This window comes from Talpa europaea, assembly GCF_964194135.1.
Source record: "Talpa europaea genome assembly, chromosome: 6".
Lineage (NCBI taxonomy): Eukaryota > Metazoa > Chordata > Mammalia > Eulipotyphla > Talpidae > Talpa > Talpa europaea.
Genome location: NC_140072.1, coordinates 58269100 through 58294278, shown reverse-complemented (window position 1 = coordinate 58294278; position 25179 = coordinate 58269100). Strand labels below are relative to the sequence as shown.

At 39.2% G+C, this 25179-nt stretch overlaps 1 protein-coding gene across 1 annotated transcript in view; it reads left to right on the top strand.

Annotated features, from left to right (window-relative positions):
- The window catches only part of ANTXR1 (ANTXR cell adhesion molecule 1), a gene marked incomplete at its 3' end in the record, with an annotated part of 210237 nt that overhangs the window by 90161 nt on the left and 94897 nt on the right, over positions 1 to 25179 (top strand). Inside the window, exons 11-12 of the mRNA XM_084234447.1 lie at positions 15481 to 15550; positions 16961 to 17039. Of these exons, the coding sequence (XP_084090573.1) occupies positions 15481 to 15550; positions 16961 to 17039 (149 nt within the window). The remainder of the gene's footprint in view (positions 1 to 15480; positions 15551 to 16960; positions 17040 to 25179) is intronic.

Here is a 25179-nt window from a genome sequence, read left to right as displayed (position 1 = left end):
ATGCTAATGTAGATACAGCACACCAGCCTGTGGAAGGCAACTGGCAAGAGAGAGTTCTTGCAGAAGTCAGACTCCATGAGGAATGGAAAAGTGTCTCAATGACCCAAGGAAGCAAACATGACACAGAAGCACCAAATAAGGAAAATAAACCCAGAATGTACCCATTACCATCCAAACCCCTGTGAGCTGGCAGAGGTCACATGTGTCCAACTCAACGTACAGCTGCCCAGCAACCAACAACCTCCTCTGAGGATGAGCTTCCCACACCAAGTGACAAACAATAGGAAGATGGATGAAAGAAACAGGAGAACAAGCAAGAAGACAGGACAGAAGAATTTGAAAGAGAATGTAAAACAATTTAAATGTGTAAAAAGAGTAACCTGACATAAGGGGAAGAACACGCAACAAAGGCAGATTTGCAGAATAACCTAGTATTAATTCTAGACCTGAAAATATATAGTCATTAAACACAACCTGATGGATAGTTTAAGTCAGATTAGACAGATGAAGTTGAAATGAGTGCTCTAGAAAAGAGATATGAGGAAATCCCACACCCAACCAAAACAACAGTTCTAGAATTTTTTCACCCAAGTTTTACCAGATTTTTAAGAGACAAATGGCCCATATCTGATGTATAATATTCCAAAGAAAATAACAGGCTTTTAAAATACATTGTATGATAATTAATCTTTGTTTCTAAAAAATTGGATATGAGAAGTAATGAATATTTGAGGGCAAGCTCATAGAGGATGAACATCTACATACACTATTAGTAAATGAAATCCAGCAATGTGGTTTTTTTTAATTTTATTTTTTAAGATTTATTTATTTATACAAGCACTGGGTACAGTCAGATGTGCGGGAGGGTGAGAGAATTCACTAGAGCCAGAGGGGAGAGCAGAACAGGCAGAGTGACTAAGTACACTGCTGAAGGGAGCAGCAAGTGGCAGGAGAGGTCTGCGCGCCATGTGGGGCCCTGGGGGGGGGCGGTGTGCGGGGATTGAACCGGCGCTGCAGAGGCTTCGGGCAGCTTCGCAAGCCAGCGCGCAACCGCTGCGCCACCGGGGAGGCCCTCCAGCAATGTGTTTTAAAAGGACGAGAATAACTAAAACAATTTCAGAGAAGAGGAGGTATCTTACATAGCAAAATGTTTTAATGCCAAAAAAAGTATTAAAATTCATTATCCATTTCAAATAAAAAATACTTTTAGAAAACTAAGAAAAAGGTATGATTTTTAACATAGTAAAAAATATAAAGAGAAGTTTGAATTCAAAACTCAGCACCATTTAATGGTAAATCACTATTTAGAGGTATTCACTTTATTTATAGTTAGGAAGAGCAGGACAACCCAGTTCATTATTATTATATACTATTAATCTGAAAGTTTGAGCAGCACTGTCCAATAGAACCTACTCTGATAATGAAAATGTAAAATAGTAGTGGGTATGGTAGCCACAAGCCTCATGAACTTTTGGAGACTTGAAATGTGGCTAGTACATCTGAAGAACTAAATTATTCATTTCTTTTGATTTTAATCAACATAAATATTAGGTGGCTAGTGCTACCGGACCCTCTTGGACAATGCTATAGATTTAAATAATTTTAAAAAATAAACTAAAGAGAATGAAATAAAGTTAAAGAGGCCAGCCCATCATTACTTTAAAATGATGATTGTCATGCCTCCCTGGTCGCCTAGGGTTTAAGTCTTAGCACTATCACCTCTATGTCTTGAATTTAATCCCTGGCCAGGGAGCTAACCCACATATGGCTCAGCAGACCTCTTCTGTCTCGCCCGCTGCTCCCCTTAGCAGTGTATTTCAGTACATCTGCCTATTCTGCTCCCCACTCTGTCTCTGGTGAATCCTCTCAACACTGCACCTCTGGCCTATATCCCAGTTCATCTTCGTAATAATAATAATAATAATAATAATAATAATAATAATAAAGAGATAATGGTTTCTCTTTCTATAAAACTAAAAAGGACTATTAAACTGGATGGTTAACATAAATACCTACCTGATAACAACCAATAGCTTGCATGAGTTCAATAATGACCAAATAGAAAACATCACAGGAAAAACAGAACATAAAATGAAATCTAATGAGAACTAATATAACTAAACTTGTAAATATATATAGGAAAAATGCTATGAAACTTGCGATCATATATGAAGAAAGCACAAATAAATGGAGTGGCAGCAGAGCCCAGTAGCATATTGCACAGGCCTGATACCATCACCCAGGAAGAGAATTCTGGCCCTGTCTTACCCTGCTTTGTAACGTGGCAAGGTATTTGACAGCTCCATGACTCAATTTTTGTCTGTAAAATGAGTACAGCAGTAACAGCACCACTGTTGGGTACTATAATGAGGCTTAAATGTCAGAAGTGGGGCTTACAGCTGTGCCTGGCAGACAGTGAGCTGTCCATCAACATTGGCTGCTGGTATAAATCTACTATTATCATTATCACTATAATTAAAGGGTATTGAAAGACATTGATTGTCAAAGCAAGTGAGTATTGAAAGACATTGATTGTCTTCACATTAATATTTACATTTAATGCAACCTCAATGAAAATTTCAATGGGACTCTTTAAGTTAACAAAATAATTCTAACGGTTATATGGAAAAATAAACATTTAAGCATAGCCAAGAAAAATGTGGAAACTTTTGTGGAAACCTAGGCGATTTTAAGATGTATAAAAAAGCTGCAGTGATGGAAACAATGTATGATTGGTGCCACAAAGGGCAAACTGAGCACTGGAACAGGAAAACAAAATCCATAAACAGAGCCAAAACACTTCTGTGAATTTAGTGTAAAATAAAATGACCTTTCAAATCAGCAGAGAAGGAGTAGATTCTTTGAAAAATGGTGTTGAGACAACTGGCTAACTACTTGGAAAAAAAATTAAGTTTGATTTTTATCTTACACCTTACATCTAAACAAATTCCAGATGAACTAAAATTTAAATGTGAACATGAAACTATAAAAGTTCCAGCAGGAAAGAAAAATAAATATTTACATAATTTTCCAGTGGAGAAAGATTTTCTTAAGCACAACACTGAAGGGAGATACCATAAGGGGAAATATTAATAGTTTGAGTGCATATTTTTTCATTCTTCTGTTACATCCCAAAACATACCTAAAGGGAAACAGAAAGCTGCCAAAATTATCTGTAATGTAGATAATGAAGAGTCAACAGCTTTAATATACAGACAGAGCTTAACATCAGTAAAAATGAGCACATCAGTCAATGGGTAAACGATATGAAAAGGAAATTTACAAGAAAAATAATAATGGACAATAAGCATCTGAAAAATGCTCACTTTAATCAAGGAAATGCTACCTGAAATAATCTATCAAAATGGCAAAGAGCAACAAAAAATACAGTGCCTTGTATTGTCAAATATATAGGATGAACAAGTATTTTCACTCATCATTGGTGAGAGACCATTAAATCTTCTGGAAGGCAATTCTTAAAATGGATCAAACTTTCATACATTATTGACCCAAAATTTTAATTTCAACTTCATTAAAAGAAAATGTTTGGGAATGTTTATAAAGACTTGGCTACAAGATGGTCATCATAATATTGTCTGTAATGGCTAAAGGAAAAATACAGGAGTGAGAGTGAGGGAGGGCAAGATGGAGGGAGGGAGGGTAGGAGGGAGGGAGGGAGGGAGGGAGGAAGGATATCAGAACATCTAATTGTAGCAACATAAATTTTTAACAATAGATAATTCCTTATATAAATTATACTTCACTCTAAATAATATTAAAACAATTAAAATTGCTGATACGGAGAATGTTAATGTATGTTAAAAATAAGTTAAAAAAATAGTACTTGATGCTATCTTTGTTTTATGCCCATTTATATACAGAGGAAGAGAGCCTTGAAAGACACACATCAACAATTTTTTTAATCTTTTATTTTATATAATTCTTACATCATTTTTCATTTTTGCACAATGTATGCATTTTCATTTTGGTTATATTCCCCATACAATTGCACCCCTCTTATTTTGATCCTAATCCTTCCTCTCCCTGCCCTCCCTCCCTGCCCCGGTAGTGTGTCTCTGGTTTATAGTTGCTTGTTGATTTTGATTTTCACTTTATTATAATTAGTCTTTTTCCTGGTCCCTTATTTAGGTTTTCTAAATTCCTGCTATGAGTGAGACCATCTGGTATTTTTCTTTTTCTTTCTGGCTTATTTTGCTGAGCATGATCCCTTCTAGCTCCATCCATGTTGCTGCAAATTGCATGTGTTTATCTTTTTTGATTGCTGAGTAATATTCCATTGTGTGTATGCATGTGTGTGTGTGTGTGTGTGTGTGTGTGTGTGTATCATCTTCTTGATCCAGTCATCTATTTTTGGGCATTTGGGTTGTTTCCATAGCTTAGCTATTGTAAATAGTGCTGCTATAAACATAGGGGTGCAGGTGCCCTTTGGAATTAATGTTTTTGTGTCATTTAGGTAAATACCTAGGAGTGGAATTGCTGGAGCTCTATCTTTAGTAGGTTGAGGAATCTCCACACAGCTCCCCATAGTGGTTGGGCCAGTTTGTACTCCCACCAGCAGTGCAGGAGAGTTCCTTTTTCTCCACATCCTTGCCAGCATTTGTTGTTGTTGCTAGTTTTTGTAATATGTGCCATTCTCACTGGTGTAAGATGGTATCTCATTGTAGTTTTGATTTGCATTTTCCTGATTACAAGTGATGTTGAACATTTTTTCATATGCCTGCTAGCCATTTGCAATTCCTCTTTGGAGAAGTTTCTTTTTAGCTCTCCTGCCCATTTTTTGACTGGATTATTTTCTTTGTTTTTGTTGCATCTCATCAGCTCTCTGTAGATTTTTGTGATTAGTCCTTTATCATTAGTGTTGTGTGCAAAAATTTTCTCCCAGTCGGTGGGGTTTCTCTTTGTTTTGGTTATTGTCTCTTTTGCTGTGCTGAAGCTCTTTAATTTGATGTAGTCCCAGCTGTTTATCTTTGCCTTCACTATCATTGCTTTGGGTGAACAGATCAAAATGTTAACAGTATATACTTCTGAATGAGACCACTATTAATTTTTATTTTCTTCTTTCTATCTACCTTTTCTGCTTTCTGTAATCACATGTCCCTTATGTAATGAGAGAAAGAAAAACCAAAGCAGTTATTTAAAATTTAATTTAAAAAATTTACTAATTATTTAGCCCTAGCACACATATTACGTGTAATATTTGGTTGGTTCTCCAAACCACCAAGCCAAACTCTCTCTTGGCCAAGAAAATATCTTGGAAATCTTCACATAAGCTTTATTTGTTCTGGCTGCACTTTTCCCAACTCCAGTACCACTGTATTATGCCAGGAAAAGATCCACTTTCAATTGGAACTCCATTTGTAGGGAGATCAGAATGCTAAACGGGAGACCCTGATATATGAGCTGAGAAAGGATCCATTTTAATGAACAGTAAATGAAAAAATGGACATTTTACTAATGCAGTAATGACAAACATGCTAGGCTATCCTCTGTTGCATGGAGGCATTATGCGACTGATTTTTTTCAAGAAACTCACTAAAATTCAACTTCACGGGACAGGTGAGACATCAGTTTTGTGGTTTTATGGGTTCGTTTATTTTTTGATGCAAAATTTTATTCCCCAGCTTGATTGCCAGTCTTATTCACTAGATATGGCTATCAGAGGATAAAACTTTATTCTCTTTGAAGATATTCTCTTTAAGTAAACATTAGTCATGAAGACAGTTCTAAGAATTCCAAAGTGGGGCTCAGCTAGCTTCCCAAGGGGATAAGAGATACCTCTTATATAGAGACTCAAATATAGAAATTCTGGTGGGTTTATTTTTAGAAATCTGTCCAATTATCCAGAATTTCTACTCATCTGAGAAAATATCTGGGCTCCAAGACTGCTGTGGGCACTCTAAGGAGATGATCGTAGTGCACTTATGTGGCAGATGATAAGGGAGTTCAGAGAAAAGGACAACATTAACTCCCCAGACAAAAGTCTCTTGTTTCCTTTCTCACCAGTTAGTGGTTCATTTAGTGATTGAAAGTATTATTGCAATTTGGATGCATCCCTGGAGAGCTGATGTCAAACGTAGATGATGGATGTAATTTTGTGCAACAGAGCATCTCACCTCGTGATTATTATTCTGCACAATAGAATTACCAGGGAGCTTACCCACAGGATAGGAGATGCATATTGCTGAGCACCTACCCTATACCTTCCCTATACTATCTCATTTCTTCCTTGTATCAGCCCAGTAAGGAAGAGTTATTTGTTTCCTGTTTAGCTGCAGGAAACTGACACTCAGAGAGATGAAGTATACCAAGTCACCCAGATACCAAGAGGCAGAAGCTCAGAGACTTTCTATCACTTCTCTACATTGCTTCCAAAACATATCCCCACAGATCCAGGGATCCCCTAAATCCATATGGCCACGTCACTCTGATGTATGCCCTATTGGAGGTGCTTATACCTACTGTTCTGCCTCATTTTGTCCACAGGAAACCTCAGTTCAGATTTAGCTACTTTCCAAAGATCTCAGAACATGTTAGTGAATTAAATGTTGAGTTCAAATTCAAGAAAAATGCCTTGGATCAAGGGGGGAAGAGCCCCAGGCTTTCCAGTATCTGTGTGTGCACTTCAACAAAATAATGGGAGAGAAAGTGGTTAACGTGAAGAAGGATCAGACCAGTAAGAACCCTTTAACACTGACATCCTTCAAATATTTGCTCAACAGTCATTTAGAGGAAAGGTTAAATGCTACTAAGGCAAAGGGGGAAAAAAAGAAAGACTACTGGTGGTTCTCTCCTCCATTCAGTTCAGCTCAGGTCTTTAACATGCATGCCACACCAGCTTACACAGATACTCAAGTATGCGCCTGGGGTCTGTTTCCCACTCTCCCCTGAGTCTCTGCCCAGGTTTGTGTTATTTAAGAGCAGTCATGGCCATGATTGTGTAGAAGGCTTTAGACTTTTGGATGGACTTGCCCTCAATCCCAATTCCAAAGGCAAAATCTTTCCAAACCTAATTGTGCACAGCTGCAAGAGTTTGTGTGTCAGGAGACACATAACTTGTACATGAATCCTGAATTGTCCTCCACCAACTGAAAACAAAGCTTTCAGAAATACATTTTTTTCTAAGCAAATTACAGCTGTTTTGAATGCAATACTATTCTGACCTCAGGCTTACATAATTTTTAAAGGTTGATGTTTTGCTTAGAAGATAATTTGTAAGTTTTATAATTGTCAACAGTCAAGAATTTTTTGGTGTAGATTTATTGAGAAGAGGAAATATTTTGCAAGAGCCTGAGTCCGATCACCTTCACTGAGTTTTCTTGTAATATCTAAAGCTGCCCCAATTAACTTCAGCTAGAGAAAGAGATAACTACTATAATATTTTGTGTAATATAATCCCAATTATGTGAAAAAATGCATAGGAAAGAACTGTGAGATAGTGTTCATGATGTGTGTCACTGGAAGTTAGAATTACCAAGGATTCTCATTTCTTTTTTATGTACTTCTCTGTATTTCGTGGGTTTTTTACACTAAGCATGTATTACTTTCGTAATTAATAAAAATATCAATGAATATGGGCAGAAAATAATTTACATCCTGAGAAGTCAGACTAGCTGTATTGAGGACAGCTAGTGTGCCAGAATTTGGGTCTAGCAACCTCATCTGGGGCTGAAAATGTGTAAGCCCCAAAAAAGGCAATCCGGAGACCAGCAGCACTGCAGGATCCTGTCCCTGCACGCCTCCTGGAATGGACTCATGGTCCTTCATCTTTTCCTTTCTCTCCTTCCGGGCTCAGGATGTCATCTTGATTCCCATGTACACAAGGACCAAGGTAACCCCCATCATTTCCTCCCAAGACTGCCCTCAAGTGCCAAGTCCTGGTTTGCTATTTAGATGTAAGCTGTCCTGACTCTACCAGACTTCCCACCTACACCATCTCAACCTGGGCAGCAGTGTAAGTCTCACTCTGGGGAGAGCCAATTCAGTTACAAAGCAGAGTGGCTCAGGGGCCACACAATCTGCTACTAGGAAAACCAGAACCCATCGAAGCCTGCGTGGGGGATTTATCCATAAACACCGTCCTTACTCCAACCAGAACATGTCTCCCAATGCACTCTAGCTGTTATTCCCTTTCCCCCCACCTCTACCCATCACTTTAAAACACTGCTAACTTCTCTGGGAGCTGTGAATTACCCCATGATAGCTGAGGGTCTTCTTCAATGGGTCAGAGAACAATATAAAGCCATGGTAGACAGTATATCAGATATCTAACCTTTGCCCTATTGGCATTTTGGGTCAAATAATATTTTGCTTAGGTGGAAGGCCTCCCTGGTCTCTATCCCTAGATGCCATTAGTCCCCCACCCCCAGTTTGACCAACAAAACTATCTCAGACATTGCTAATTGTTTCCTGAGGGGAAAAATCTCCTTCATGTGAGACTTACTGCCTAGATGCATATCCACAGATCCACAGATTGGGATGAAGGACTTGTTTCTTGTCACAGCTCTGCCAAAGAACATTAACACAACTCCATAAATTAGTTACAACACCTACTTGGTCTCTGCCCACAATCACATCTTGTGTTTAGCAGCTGCCTCAGACAATCAGCTCTGCAGTACTCCGAGTTAATAGCAGTTGGCTTAGGCTGAGTGCATTTTAAGTGTTGAGCACTACTAATATCATCTCATTGACAGTGACAACAACCTATAAAATAAGTATTATTCCCATACTAGAGGTGAGAACTCTATGGGTTATGGAATGTGTTACATAGCCAGTGGGAGGCAGAGCTGTGAAGGGACCCCAGACTCTAGATTCATGTGCTTGTTGTTTTCCATTCTACTCCAACCTGCCCCCAGAGAACAGGGCAGGAGCCAAAGCTCTGTCCTAGACACCTCTAACGTAAGAACTGCTGGAAGGTTATGTATAGCTCCAGAGAACTTACCCAGGACCTACTGACCAAGCTCTTCCCCACCACCCCCCACCTCCTAGTGACTAGTCATAAAGGCCTTCCAAGGAAAGCCTGCAACAACTGCAAACCAGGGGAGGTGTGAGTAAGTGTGGGTCATGTCTGAGGAAATGGCTGATGGCCAGCTCGGTTCTGCCACATGAAAGGAATACTTCTGGCTCCAACTAGTCCTGAGAGGACAGTGTAGTAGACAAGCTATGTTCTGAAGATTAGTCCCAACTTGCTCCCATCTACTTGTGCTTCACTGCCATCTCTTCTCATCCTGCTTTGATTCTTGTTTCTCACTGTTCTGACCTTAAAACCACACTGTCCAGCTTTTCTAGTTAGAAACCTCTCTTTATTCCCCAGTATAGAGTTTAACTTCTAGCAAACAAATCCTTAGATTTGTTGTCTCATCCATCTGAAAGCCTTCTAGCCCAGAGCCTGCACATAGTACATGACCAACAGATGTCAACTTGCTTCTTCTCTAAGCAATGGGTCCCATTTAGCTTTGTATAGACCCCCCACATTCTCATATTATCATGGCAGGCAGGCCATGTAGCGCAACAGCTGCCTCTTTCTGGCAAGGGCCTCAGAAAGCTCAAGCCTGATGCTTTAAGTGTCACTGACTTGGAGGCCAGCTCAATCACTTTTATTTCAGATATTTGCACAATATTTTAAAAGTCCAATTTTTTTTAAGTGGTTGCTTTTGAAGTCTTTGAGAAGGTGGAAACATCCAGCCTAACTTTAGCCTGTCTGTTTTCCCTTCATTCAGAGACACATTCCCAAACCAGCTGATAATTTGGTGCTGAACAGTTATACTTGGCTCAGGGATGCCATAAAAATGCACCCTAGGCCCAGGGGAGATTGGGAGCAAGAGCAGGGTGAGCTCATTTAGTCCCTAAACTTCATTATTTTGTCACAGTAGGAATGTAAACTCCACTTTGTCACTTACATCAGCTTTTGGAAAGTTTCAACAAGCTCCTCCAGATAAGACTGAGGGTTATTTTGCTTTTCTTTTTGGCCATAAATAAATATTTATATCTAGAAACAATTGCCAAGACTGGGGAAGTATTTGAATTATTTAATCAGCTCTGTAAAAGGATTCACTGTGATTGGTGTTTGCATTGGCTAATGAATTTTAATCCTGGTTTTATCCCAAATCCATTAGACAGTTACCAAATGCAGAGAAGAATTCGAGGAAATCCCTTCCTTTACCAGTCTGAAAAGAATTATGTTTGATCCAATAGCAAAACCTGGGAATGTACACATTGGAGTGAGTGACTTTGGAATGTGGGTTCATTACAGTAGATCAGGGTTTCCTAGGAGATGTCTGAACCTTATCACAGCTCTTCAACCCTAGTATTCTCTCCTGACCTCTCCTGGAAGACATGCCTCCCACTGGTACCTTAAGTCCCCAGTGGAACCTCTTGGACCACTTGCTTCCCAAGTAGTGAGGTATAAAGAGCCTCTGCTCCTGGTGTATTTCAGGCTAATCATAAAACTTGGTGGGTTGACCTTGAGTGAGTCATTTCAACAAAACCTGGGCCTGAATTCCAGCTCTGGCATTTACTAATGGTGCAACAATAACTCAATTAACTAACCTTTCTAAGCCTCAGTTTCCTAAGGTTTTATACACAAAACATCTTTATCCTGGACCTCCCCGGTGGCGCAGCGGTTGAGCACTGGGTTGTGAAGCTGCCCACAGCCTCTACAGCGCCAGTTCGATCCCTGGCTGCCGGGCGAGGGTTCCACATGGTGCGCAGACCTTTCCTGCTGCCCGCTGCTCCCCTCAGCAGTCTAGTTCATCAGTCTGCCTGTTCTGCTCTCCGCTCTGGCTCTGGTGAATTCTCTCACCCTCACGCGCTTCTGACTGTACCCAGTGCTTGTATAAATAAATATGTCTTTAAAAAAAAATATTTATCTTCATACACTTTTCATTTTTCCTAGACAATCCTTAATGTCTAAAAAGGTACTAGTTGGTTAGAACCATTAAGTTAAGCAATTAAAAATTTAGCCTTCAATTCTTCTGCTTTTAAACTACCCATTCACATAGTCTATTTTGAAGATGTGAATGCCCTTGTAATAATGTGGAATAATATTTGCTGAATGTTTTGTAAAGTGCCAAGTGCTGTGCTATTCTTCTTTTTTTTTTATGATTTATTTATTTATTCATAGACAGACTGGGGTGTAGGCCAGAGAGCAGCAGGGAGAGGGAGAGGACAAGAGGATTCACCAGAGACAGGAGTGGGAAGCAGAACAGGCAGATCTACTGAAATACACTGCTAAGGGGAGCAGCAGGCAAGACAGGAGAGGTCTGCTGTGTCCTATGTGGGCTAGCTCCCTGGATCTATTTGACTCTGAAGTTTACCCTGCTCCTCTGTGTACTCAGTAGTCAGCCTCAGGGAAGCCCAGCTTTCAAGCCTCGAGTACTTTTGGCAGTTTGACTTACTGACAATCATTAATCCCAAATCCTGATTTAGATCCAGTTTCTGATTATCAGGCTCTTGAAGACAAAAGCTTTAGGTTTACCTATATCAAGGATGTGCACCAAATTCTAAAATATCTTTGGTAAAAAGCAAGGAAATTTACATTTACAGTTCATCTAAAAACTCCCTTAACTTCTGGTTTCAAACTCCTGCCCCTCCCAAATTTCCTTCCCAGTTGCAAAGAAGCCAGTGGCTGCTCTTAATTCCTGTTCTCTATTTCCCCTGCCCACTCAATGCTAATGAGCAGTGAAATGGCTGCCTAGTGGACAAAGGGACCCAGGGGCCTCGGTCATCCTCAGGGTGGATTATGGCCCCATAAACGTCACAACACCACAGACCTTGGCAGAGGTGGCAGTGAGGTTGGCACGGTCCTCAGGCCAAACAGGGCCCAGTTGAGGAGCAGACGAGGAAGGCTTTGTGCCCTGCTTCCCAAGTGGACGTTCCAGGAAGGAGTCATATGATCTGAGTTATGGAAACCAAATGGCCCTTCTTTGTTTAGAGAAAGAGAGGAAAAAAAAGTCACTCATTTTTGTGGTAAAGTGAAAACAGGCTCCAAACCAAGCAATCCCTTTCAGAGCAGAAAATGCCAGCTCTGCACAGCAGGCCTGCAGCCTCAGAGGCTGATAAACTAATGGAAGACAAAGTTTCCTGAGTCTACCCAGCAAGGCTTTCCTCTGCTTTGCTGCAGAGATATTTAGCCTCCCAGGCAGGAAAGGAGAATGATAGAAAGGGGAAAGTGAGAAATGTCTGCTTGATTTAGGCCAGTCTTACTCTTTCCAGTTGGGATGGGAGAAGAAGAAAGTCGTTCAGAGAAAGCCCAGAAGTGAGGGTGGACCCTAAACAGGCATGCGAGCGTGCCAGCCTCTGGAGTCTCCCGGCAGTGAGCTAACTGGGACGTCCTCCCCAGTGCAACCCAGCTCTTCCCACAGAATGCAGCCAGGAGTGACGGGCCTCATATGACTGCTCTGTGGCTGAGCCATGGGCTCTGAGAGCGGACTCCACAGACAGGGGTCACCACTCCCAAGTGTCATCAGTGCACGTACAGCAAGATAAGCCATGGCCATGAGAAAATAAGTCTAAATCCTGTCAGCCACACCTGCCCTGAGTTTGGTTTACTCTCTAATACAAGCCTTACTGAAATGGAAAGATTGGGCAAGGAAAGAAGAACAGAGGATTCTGTTCTTGTCCTGAACCTCCTGGGTGTGCATTCAGCTCCTCTGTGTAACATGGGGCAGGTTTCTTCATCACTCTACATCTGATCCCCACCTTTAAAATGAAGGGTATGATATCTTTGCTGGTAGCACAAAATATCTGCGTTCCTTCCTGCCCCAGGATCTTTGCAGTGCCACCTCTCTCCACCTTCATCTGCTCTTTACTCTACCTTTGGGTTTAGCTTCAACAGCCTTTCTTCAGGAAAGCATTTCCAGACCAGAGGTGTCCCCTCTCCTTCTCCTTTTCTGTGCTCACATTTATAGTCAAAAATTAATTAAAAATAATATTGATAATATGCCATCTCCTTAAGCAAGCTTCATCTGTTTCATTCATTGCAAGATCTAACGCAATGCCTGCCACACAGTAGACATTCAAAAAAACCATATTTTAGTAAAAATGAACCTGTTTAATAACTACCTCCTATAAAATCCATAGAGGTAGAGACCGTGTTTTTCTTCTCAAAGCCTGTCTTTAGCACCTAGTAGACCTTCAGTAAATATTTGTTGAATGAATACATGAATGACCAAGTGACTTGGAATAACCTCCCTAACTTTTCACCACTTGAAGGTGGTGAGACTAATTGACTGTTTCTTCTTTCTCCTTCCATGGGAACTCAGTACTTAGTGCTCACATGTGTCCTGTAACTCCCATGCCAGGTGGCTCTTCTCCTTGAGTCCAGTTATGGAGGGAACAAGGCTCTCTAATCTCCATTCAAGCAACTGTTTAGTGTCAGCTGCAGAACTGAGGACTTGACTTGCAAATGGCATTAGATATATCAGTTTCACAACAAGTGCCAACAGCAGAATATCTTCCTTCAATTAGATGTTCATTCCTTTCTACCTTCTAGTATAGGTGTTTGTATTCACAACTTGATTAAAAGGACTACTATTATTCATCTTCAAGTCACCTACAGGTCCTCCCACTGTCTTTTGTACAGAACACGAACCCAATAGTATATATTCCAATATTCATATGCTACATATATATGAAGGAATGACTACTATATTCTGAAAATAGTAAATGCTCACCTCTGCTCCTGACCCCAGGATCTGGGACACAACGAAGTTTTTAAAACGTTGGAGCTTGAAGCTGGTCACTTTTCCTGGTCATCCACTAGGATAAGAGCAAAAGCTTATACCTCCAGAATTCCCTCTCCTAATCTATTTTTCACAACATGTGCTAAAGCTTCCAAAATTATCACTGTAAGTTTTCCTACAAAAATTTACAAAGTTCTTTTCATAGCTAATAGAATTATAATAAGTCTGCACTTAAAATGTTGGATAGGTTTTTGAAAACTATGACTTTAAGAAAGCAGCATGTAAAGAAAACTGATCCTCAAATAACTTTGTTTTGGTCAACATTAATGTTGACCTAGATTTTTTTTTTTCTCATCAATGTGAAACATTTTTCAAGATTCTGCTGTAGGTCCACATCCCTCAGTCTAACTCAGAACTTGGACCAAACTTCTTCCTACACTGATCTTTCAGATCCCACTTACATCCTGCCCTGGAACATGATTCTTATTTGCTTATCTTTGCTTCCTCCTCCCACTGGGAATGCTCTTCCCCATCTTCCTACCAGAGCACAACTCAAATTTTGTGTCCCTGTGTCTTCACCATCTCACCTACATAAAGGAACTACCTATTGTCTGAAACCAAATGATATTTCTGGCTAGCAACTTCTCATATTGGTCAGTGAACCTTCTCTTTCCTTTTTATTAAGCTGAGATATAATTGACATTCTGTTCATCTTAGGTACACAACATAATGATTCAATACTTGTATATATTTGAAGGTGATCACCACAGTAAGTCTCACAAACTTCCATCACCACAAAGTGACAACTTTTTTGTGTGTGATAAGTATGCTTAAGAACTGTTCTCTCAGCAACTTTCAAATATATAATATTGTATTAACTATAATCACCATATTATAAATTACAGACCCAGGAATTATTTATTCTATAACTGGAAGTTTGTATCTTTTAGTTATTTTTACCCATTTTGCTCACTCCCTACTTCTACCTCTGAACCACCAATCTGGTCTCTGTAGCTATGATTTCTTTTTTAAAATTCCACATGTGAGATCTGACTTATTTTATTTGGCATACTATCCTCAAAATTCATCAATGTTGTCACAAATGGCAAGATTTCTTTTTTATGGCTGGATAATATTCCATTGTAAAAATACAATCATGCACACATGTATACATTCTGAGAAATGCATCTTTATGTGATTTATTTTTTGTGCAAATCTAAAAGTGTAATTATACAAGCCTAGATGGTATAATCTACTACACATCTAGGTTATACTGTGTAGTCTATTTGGGCCACCATCATTTATGCAGCCCAAAATTGACTGTTGTTAAATAATGCAAGACTTTACATACCACATTTTCTTTATCCATTCATCCATGATAGACACTTAGTTTATATCTATATCTTTGCTATTATGAGAGTAATACTGATAACTTTTTACAAAAATATAGTTTTTCTTCCAAACTAGACACAGACCTGAAGCTCTCTGAACACCACCCTAGTTAAAATATTGTTTTCCTCTCAGTTATGTCTAGTCTATGATAAGAGTTGGATATATCTGTTTGCACATTGACTGACTCAACTGGACATATATGGTCAGTGACTAGTATTTGGGTAGGACACCTTGAGCACACACTAGCGAATTTTGCACTCATAAGAAGTTAATTTCAAAGAGTTATTGCTATTAGATATTCGCCCAGAACTTGGCTGATTAGTTCTAGGAATCAAATTTGAAATTATAAACTTGCCTCACTTTTCATCCTCTGACTTTCCTTTTACAGATGAGAAGCCCTTCACTGTGGAAGACACTTATTTGCTGTGTCCAGCACCTATCTTAAAAGAAGTTGGCATGTAAGTTTCCATCCTCAACTGACCCTCAGAGCCATGAAGGAGATAGGCAATAGATGAAGTAAAGAGAAAAGGAAATATCTTTTTTCCCTGTCATAACAGAGCCTTTCTCTAGACTCATTAGGGAATAATAATGGTGCTGATACTTAGAGTGAGCCAGATATCAGGCTAAACATGGATATCTCACTTTATCTTCCCATGTTACTAATGGATCAGATACTCAGGCATATTATTCCAATTTCACAGACGTGGAATGTATGGCTGAGAGAATGTGAGTAGCTTACCCAAGACCACACAGCAGAGTCTGGGCTCAAACCAAGGTCTTTCTGGCTTAATCACAACCACATTTCAAGAAAGCTCTAATACTTCCCAAAGCATCCTCACACAAATTACCTTGCCCTGTCATCACAATTGTCCTGCTAGATGATTATCTTAACCTCAGAGACAAGGAAGCTCAGAAAGGCTAAGTGAGTCCACATTTTGTTCAAGGCAATTCAAGACCCCAGACTCAGGCTATCTAAGGCCACTCTCAGTGCTCCTTTCTTTGGGCCTCTGCAGAGCATTGGGTAACACTGAGAGCCACAAGTTTCCCTGAACTAAGTTTTGCAGGGGATCCCAGATGGTATAGTTACAATAAATGCTAGTGAAGTGTGATTAAAACATTTCCTGAACAAGAAAAGAATATATGGGGAAAGAGAAGCACCTTTTGGAAGAAACAAATGCTGGCCTCTTTGTAAACCTGTTTATAAAGGCTGAAGATAGAATGGTGGCTTTAAGAAAAAAATGTTAAACTTGTTCATCAGAATTCTAATTTTAATCATTTGTTCAGATTGTAAAGCCTCCAACTCTGATTGCTTAGCATCAGCCTGGACCACTGAGTCCACAAACAAGCATGTGCCCATGGTCTAAAATCCAAGCTTATGTTTCAGTGAGTCTCATATAGATGGGAGATGGTAGAAGGCAAATTTATTCATATACTCCTGTACCTCTGTGTTTGATAAATAGTAACAAAGCACCCACATCAGATCTCCAAGATTCCAGATAACAACAACAGAGCTTTAAGTTTATTTTATCACCATTGACTTAGAGTATTTCTAAAGAATACTTCCTCTTGTTATAATGTGGCAAGTAAATTAAATAAAAGCAGGCTCTGCCCACTCATTGTAACTGGCTGTTATGAAGAAGGACTGAACATACTGCTTTAATACACCAGGCAAGCATTATCCTGACATGTCTCTAGAATATTAGGGTGGAGAGGCCCCAGAGACCACCCTCCATAGTTTACAAAGGACATAGCTTAAGCCCCCAAGGGTAGTTCTGAGCAGAGCCTGTAGGGCATCTATTATAAGGGATTCTCAGCCCCTTGCTCCTTGCAGGCCATGCTGAGTTTTTCTGGTTCCCTTGTCTTTGCAGGAAGGCTGCACTCCAGGTCAGCATGAATGATGGCCTGTCTTTCATCTCCAGTTCTGTCATCATCACCACCACACACTGTGTAAGTCATCACCTTTCCCCTTACTGAAGTTGTCATTGTCATTGTCATCTCCCTGGAAAGTTCTCTGATTCTGTGTTCTATTCATTGCTCTTTGATCCTTTACTGCTAAGCCAGCCACCGGATAGATAAGTGATGTGCCATGCCTTAGTGTGCATCAGCAATGTCTGTGACAATCTTCTCTAGGTTCCCCATTTTTGTTACTGAGGGTGAGACCTGAATATACCAGCATGACCACGTGGTGAGACAGGACCAGTGTCTGTGCAGTAATGAGGATGGATGCCTGCATGGACTGAGTTTAGAAGGAAATGCACAGAAAGGAACTGGAAAGCAAATATAGAAGACTCATCTGAGGAGTGAGGTGCAGAGAGTACTTTCTCTAAAGATAAGCAGAAAAATGGGGCAGTAATTGAAAGGAAATATAAAGTGTAAGGAAAGTCTTCTAGGAGGAGATTTAGGGTGGAGAGGAGAAATCAGAAATCAGTCTTGCTATCAACTAGTTCTGTGACCTTTCTGCTGCAATTACCTAATCAGTAAATTCAGAATAATAATTTGTATCTCTTAGCAGTATTGTAAATATTAAATGAAACAGTTTCTATAAAGTGCTTGGGAGGGCCTCCCCGGTGGCTCAGTGGTTGAGCGTTGGGTTGCGAAGCTGCCCGCGGCCTCTGCGGCGCCAGTTCGATCCCCGGCTGCTCCCCTGCCACAGGAGGAGGGTCCCACATGGCGCGCAGACCTCTCCTGCCACCCGCTGCTCCCCTCAGCAGTGTACTTCGGTCCTTCTGCCTGCTCTGCTCCTTGCTCTGGCTCTGGTGAATTCTCTCACCCTCCCACGCTTCTGACTGTACCCAGTACATGTATAAACAAAAAACAAACAAACAAAAAAATAAATAAATAAATAAAACATGCTTCTAAAAAAAAAAAAATATTAAAGTGCTTGGGAAAAGGCCTGGCAGGTAGTTAGTAAACACTCAATAAATGTTAGCTGTTATTATCATGGAAGCTTAGTCAAAAGTATTGAACTAACTGGAGATTCTTCCCAAAAAATTGACTTCTTACTTCAGAGTCCTGTTACAACATAAGGACTCTTCTGAGACAAGATGTATCCCTAGGAGTACATGTTCATCACTCAGCCCAGGCCAGGTGATTGAAAGGAGGTAGACAAGATGGCCAAAATCATCATGGGATTCAAACATAAAATCCATTCCCCAAAAAGTTCCCCCACAAAAGGGCAAATTAAAAAGACTGAAGCCACCACTGGGCAAAATAGAGATGCAGGTGGAATGTGCAGCCATCCAGATTATGAAGTAAAGTATTGGACTTGCATTTGTTTCTTGGGCAGCTAGTTTGGAGGACAAGGTTTTTAGATCAAAATGATCCCTTGGGTCTGAGTAAAGGGTTAGTCTTGTCAGTGCCAGTCACAACCGGGCAGTCCATCACCTGGAAACCAAAATAATTTTAAAATATGTAGTTGAGACTTTTCTCGCTTTATTTGGTGCCCATTTGGACAACCGTGTCACAGGTTTTCAAGACCCACAGTGAATAACTAATACCCATGCCAGGAGCAGAAATTCCATGAAGTTTTACAGGAAAGAGAGTTTTTACCATCCAAGAATTAAAAGATTCCTATACAAATGGCAAACTTTGTGGAGCTCCTTGACTATAGAAACTGGTCAAAAATCCAAAGTCCTCTCTCTCCAGCATATTTAAATACATCCCATCTCTACCAGCTTCTCTTTTCTTCCCTGACCTCTACCAGTAGCTTAAGAAAGTCATTATACAGTGTTGCTTTAAGGGAAATATCAAAAATAAGTTTGTCCTCAGAACAAAGCAAGCAGATTTTAGAAACTTAAATAACTTTTCATGAAAGATTGTCCTCTTTTAGATAAATACCTTCAAATGCTATAATTTCCCAAGCAAAGTATACAAAAATCAGGGAATCATTCAACAAGTATTTCCAGGGCTCCATTTACATTTTATATAAAGTTGCTATCTATCAGGAGCTTAAAATTCAGCTGAGTAAATGAATCCAACAAGCCTATTTAGAAATATGTAATAAAGAAGAAGATTGTGTGAGTCAGGTATAAATGCTATAGGATTTCAGAGCAGGGAAGGAGGAAGGAAGCCAGGAAGAGTCACAATGATTTCATAGAAGAGATAAAACCCAAGTGGTGATTTGAAAAATAATAATTACAGATGAAGAAATGGGAAGAGATCATCAACTCCAGAAAATTCAGTCTGCACAAGGACTCGATGTGTCTATGAGCAGTTTGCTCATGGCCACACCCAGGGAACATGACTCTTTCTACTTTATTTCTCACTGTGTATCCACTTCTAATTTGGCACCATTTCTCAGTGAGCAATTGCTCTTCTAGGATTACCCGCCATACACTTGATCACCCTGATTGTTACTAAAAGGTCCAACTGATGCTTCTCCCTATTAACTATGATCAGAATTTGACTTGCATCAGTTTCCAGGTTGAAGAATCACCATCTTTGAGTAAAAGAAAGAGTTCTAAACTTAGACATAAGGGTCTAAAATCAACGCTAACTCAATGGAGAACCTCATCTCCTCCCCCCTACCACCAATTTAGAGGAAAACAGCCTTGTTACAAACAGCAACAAGGTCAATTAAATTTATATGGCCCGTGTCAAGTCACTGTTCTTTTTGAATGAATTAAAAAATGCAATAAATTCAGCCCAGTGGCATCAAAACAAGAACAACTTCTCTATAGTTATAGCATAATGGAAGAATTAGGAATATAGGGTACTGAGTCTAAAATCCTAATTTCATATCCTAACCCTTCCACTTTTTAGGGTGATCTTGAGCAAGTTAACCTGAACTTGTCTCAGAACCAGTCTTACATGGTTGTAAAGATTCGTGGTACAATATAGAGAGCTTGATTACATAGTAGTCTGTCAAAAAATGTCAGCTACTTATTAGCTTATTGACATTTTCTTTCCTTGCCAAATAAAAGTCTAAAGACCTGTCTCTTTACAAGATTTGCTTCCCATGTCCTATAGGTTATAAACAGGCTATGCTATTTTTCCCTGATTAAGAGGTGTGCTTCCTTTTGAATCTATGATAAACTTGTATTCTTCTTAGAATACAAGCTGGAAATAGGATAGGATAGGATAGGATAGGATAGGATAGGATAGGATAGGATAGGATAGGATAGGATAGGATAGGATACAAATGTAGGCTGAAAATGTAGGCTGAAAAAATGCTGAAGCCTGGTCAGCCACAGACTTGCTCATTGTTTCAGGAAGACAGAATCCAGTAAGCATCAGTATTACTCTTAACATTTCATGACTTCCGATGTCTCAAAAGAAAGTGGACCTTCTGCTGCCATACAGAAGTAGGTTACAAGTTCAGAAACTAGAAACTTGGAATAAAGATACCTTAGACCCTGGAAAGAGCAATCATCTCTCATGAGGTATAGCCCATGTGCTTCTTGAGGAAAAACAAAAATGGTGTCTTATTCACCATGACAATCCAATACATGGCACAATTCCTGCACACAGTAGTTCCTCTGTAGACAACTGACTATTGAGTAAATAGATGAATGAATGGATGAACTCATTCATTCAAGAGTCACACAGATTCTGATGGCATCTGCTAGTACGAGAGGATGGGAGCTGAATAAGGCAAGATTAAAACAGGGGTACTGTGCTGGCTGGAGAATAGGCCTCCAAAGAGGATGACCAACAATCCAATATGCACACCCAAGGAGCTTGGGGAGCATAAGCATAATTTGAGAGGTACAAATCTGCCAGCTAAGATACTACAACCAGTTATTCCAGACAGGACAACAGTCAAAGACTTCTCAGTACAGATCCTTGTTAGCAGTACAGACCAGGAGAATGGGTCTAGAAATAGGCAACTCAACTGAATCCAGACCAAGGCAGGTCCCTAGATCATGAGGGTCTACAACATAAAGCTGGAAACCAGGCAGAACTACAGATACTAGCATGGAATCTAGGTCACAAGAAAAAAAAAAAAACTGCCTTGGGGAACATTTGTATGGCCCGAACTCACCCTAGAATACCAGAAATTTAGGCTATTGTTACTCATAATCTGGTCAAGGCTGAGGATATACAGATTTGCCTTGGTCAGGGCTGGTTCTACAGGGGATATATTGGAGCTCACAGATGAAAGTTAGAGTGACTGCAGTTAAAAGTGGCAGCAGAGGGAGAGCAGGGATCACCTCCTAACACTGTCTTCAGAGTTCTGTACAAGGGCTTTGTGAGTCTGTTCAGTTCTGTTTACTATTTGCTTCGAAGTAACTTGGGAAAATCAATAAATCCAGTTTGGTTTTTGTAGTCATATGACTAGGTAAACAGACAATTGATATGACTTCCCTTGCCAAAATTTTTTGAATTTCACCACCCTAGTAGGGAATGACTCCAGTAATCTGTGCTGAGCGGCAATCTCATCTTCCAACATAATAAAAATATATATATATTGCACACGCTTTGGAGAAAGTGGAACTCAGAGAAGACCATTTTCTTCTATTTATTTTCTAAGGTCAACAAAACAGTCCATCAATCAAAACAGACAACTATCTTTGGGACATATCATTCATTCAGCAGCTATAAATATGTGGGCCTCTTTGATAATGAAAAAAATATAGGGAGGAGATTGCTGGTGGTAAAGGGAGCCAAAGCTCAGGACCAATGTGTGTTAAATAGTATTGTGCAAAGTGTTAGGAACTCAAAGAATAGCCCATCCTTGCCCTCCATAAGCCTACTACAAAGTTGCTAAGGCAAGAGATGCACTCTAGGAGGTAAATATTATACACTTTGGTGTACAAAAGGCAAATATCAGGTGCCCAGAAGTTCCCCTTTCTATTCCATGACCCTCCATATAGGCTCCACATAATTAAATTGACATGAGCACTGTATATTCTGAAGAGTGTCCACTTAATGGCCTCCTATTACTTTTCAGTTACCCAAGTAGGTATTCAACCCTTCCTGCCAGAGGAGCTGGACAACTTATTCTGGAAGTTAGGATAATTTATAGGCACACAGTCCCAAAACCCTAACCCATTAGTGTCTTTTCTCCAACAAGACCCTGCCCAGACATTCTCATTTCTAGGAAATGACCTTAGAGAAGATAAGCCCCTTTCCAAACAGCCAGTCAAGGAGGACAGGGCCAGGACCACAAGCTGACTTTCCCATATAGATTTCTTCATCCCATCATTCCACTTCCTGTCCAAATCACTCCTAAACCCACTTTGTTTCGTACATATTTAGCTATCATTTCTTCATACAGCCTGAAAGAATAAGAGAAGACTGGATTGAAGGGGAAATAGGAGCTTGAACTTGAAGAGGGTTTGAATGACAGAATATGGAATTGACCAATAGGAGGCCATTCATAGGAAGCATGAAGAATTATTTTAGGGAGTTTAATCCAGCATTTGCATGTTCTAAATACTAATTATAATAAAATGGCATTCATTTGAAAACCACTGATTTATAAGTTTGGTCATTTGGAAAGGGAATATTTACTCTAACATTATTTGGGTTGACAGAACTTCCTAACAAGAGTGCACAGCCCTGGGGCTACAAGTGACTAGTTAGCACATCATACTCACCTTGAAAAAAAGATGGTCTTTATTACTATAGGTTATTTTAGGTGATATAGCCTTTGAAAAATGAGGCTTAGCAAAACAAAGGGGAAAGACTTGAAGAAGAAAAATGGGAATATACATAGGCTTTGAGATCAGATTAATGTGAATAAAATTCTGGTTCTCCTCTAAGATCACATACTGGAGTGGGGTATGGCACACAGTAGATAATGTTGTACTGGTACTGCAGGTTTTATTAGAATCAGCACAGTGATTTAATTACCAAAGAAACTCTGATTTCTGCTTAAATTAGCGGAAATATGGTATCTAAGACTAAGGAAGTGATGGAATCTCTGAAATTCCATTCCAATACCAAAAACAAAGGAGAGTATAGAGAAACTGAGTATGTGGAGAATATTACCAAATATAGAGATTATATAGAATTATTGATAAATGGAAATCTTTAGACTAGAGACATGAAGATAGACTTGATGACTATTTTCAATATTTGAAGGCCTGAGACAGGTGCATCTGCTTTCATTGACTAGATCTAAGGAGAAGAATAAGCTGATCACCAGGTCTTCCTATTGACTGCTTCATACGGGAATAAATTCTCTGTTATGACTACATTCAAGCACAGGCAATTTGACAACTTAGCAGAATTATGTAAATGCCATACAGGCATCAGATAGGGAATTGGACTAGAAAAGCTTTCAGATTCCTTCCAACACTCAGGAGTCTGTAATTCTAGACCTAAAAAAATGCTAGTAAAGGAGTAACTTTAATATTATCAGTCCTATATAGAATAACAAATGAGTCTGACTTTTATATTTTTTAATTAAATGTGAGAGCTTTTGCTGGTAATTCTGAAGACAACTTCTCTTAAGTGTGATTCAAATGGGCCAACTTCCACCTAATATAAATGAGATTATCTGTCAGATCAGTAGATATTTAGTGCTCCTCCAGAACTAAGAACCCCAAAACCCACTATGTCATTTACGAACAAGTGATAGTCACAAATCATTCTCAACTATTTATTATCTAGTCTCAGTATAACATACATAATTCAAGGTCTTTTTTACAATGTCCTAATATTCTTTATTATTATTTTAACACGATGACCTATGGTTTCTTTTACTGTCATTAAAAAAAGCAAAAGAACTACAGGAATATCAGGAGGCAGAATTCAATTCTCAAATGTTGTTTATGAATTGAAAGAAAAATAGTCAGCCAACATCTCTATTTTGATAACCCTTATGTTCATAAAAATATCTTTTCAAATATGTTTTGGAGGATTCGTGCTGGTTTGTTTTTCTTGGATATTTAAGCAATTGACTTTTAATATTTTTATCGTGAAGTATTTTAAAGAATGTTTGACCTAAGTTTGAAATTTCCTTGTTTTGAGAGTAAATTTCCTTGTTTTGAGAAAGGGATTTCTGCATGTATGCTTTAGGAAACTCTGAGACAAGCACATAGTAAGACATTAATATTTGTTTATAGAAATTAAAGTTAAATTCAAATAATCCATAACCAAAATAAATATAATGTACCAAACCCAGCTGTTTTAAAGCACAGATCAGTGTATTATCTTTAAAAGCATCCACTTGAGGGGGTCCAGTGAACTATAATGGAGAATTATTGGGGCTGAGGTGGTGGGTATGGTGTGATGACATATACTTGTAGAGGTATGAACCTATACCTCTGAAACATATACCATGTTGTAAACCAACATTACCTCAATACACATAATAAAAAAATAAAATTTAAATCCTGCTATAGACTATTTATAATAAAGCATGCATTCAATTAAATATATGAACATAAAAGAGCTGAAAATAAAAAATATGAGAAATGTTAAATCAGGCAAATACCAAAAGAAAGTTAGTATAATTATAGTAACAGTAGATAAAATTAACTTTATGGCAAAATATTTTTGTCTCCAAATAGGAACTTGAAATAAAGTGTATGCCCTAAATACATAAACTTTAGTGAATGACTAATGTGCCCATTGATGTCTGCTCCTGGGTTATTCGGGGTATTCCAAATGATTGAGTCTTTTGGTTGAGCAAATACAGTAGTGAGAGGCATGATTATAAGGAGAGAGTGTACAATTTAAAGAGAATTCTAAAGGTGTGTGTATATTTTGAGAGAGAGGAAGAAGGAAGAAGAGAAGGAGAAATAAAGCGGAGGAGTAGTGGTGAGGAAGACAAAATAGTTTGAGAAATAAGACCTAACAACAGAGAGAGCCTAACAGGATTTCCTTTCTGCCAAAACTAAAATGATTTCCTGCTTTTTAAATGGTTCAGAATCACAAAACCAGAGGAGATAGCAGCTAAACCCATATCATTTTATCCTCGTTGGTATTTTACATGCACATTGCACCAAACCACAAGCTGTCCCAAGGTCCTTACATGTACTTTCTGATCAAAGTATTTGGGACTGATACAATTTATAATATTTGTGCTCCCAAAAAACAGGTAAACTTCCCTCTGCTCCCGACTGAATGACAAGGGTATATAAAAGCTCCTTTCCCTTGGCAAAGCAGCTAGCTTCTCACCTATCCTAGGGTGCCA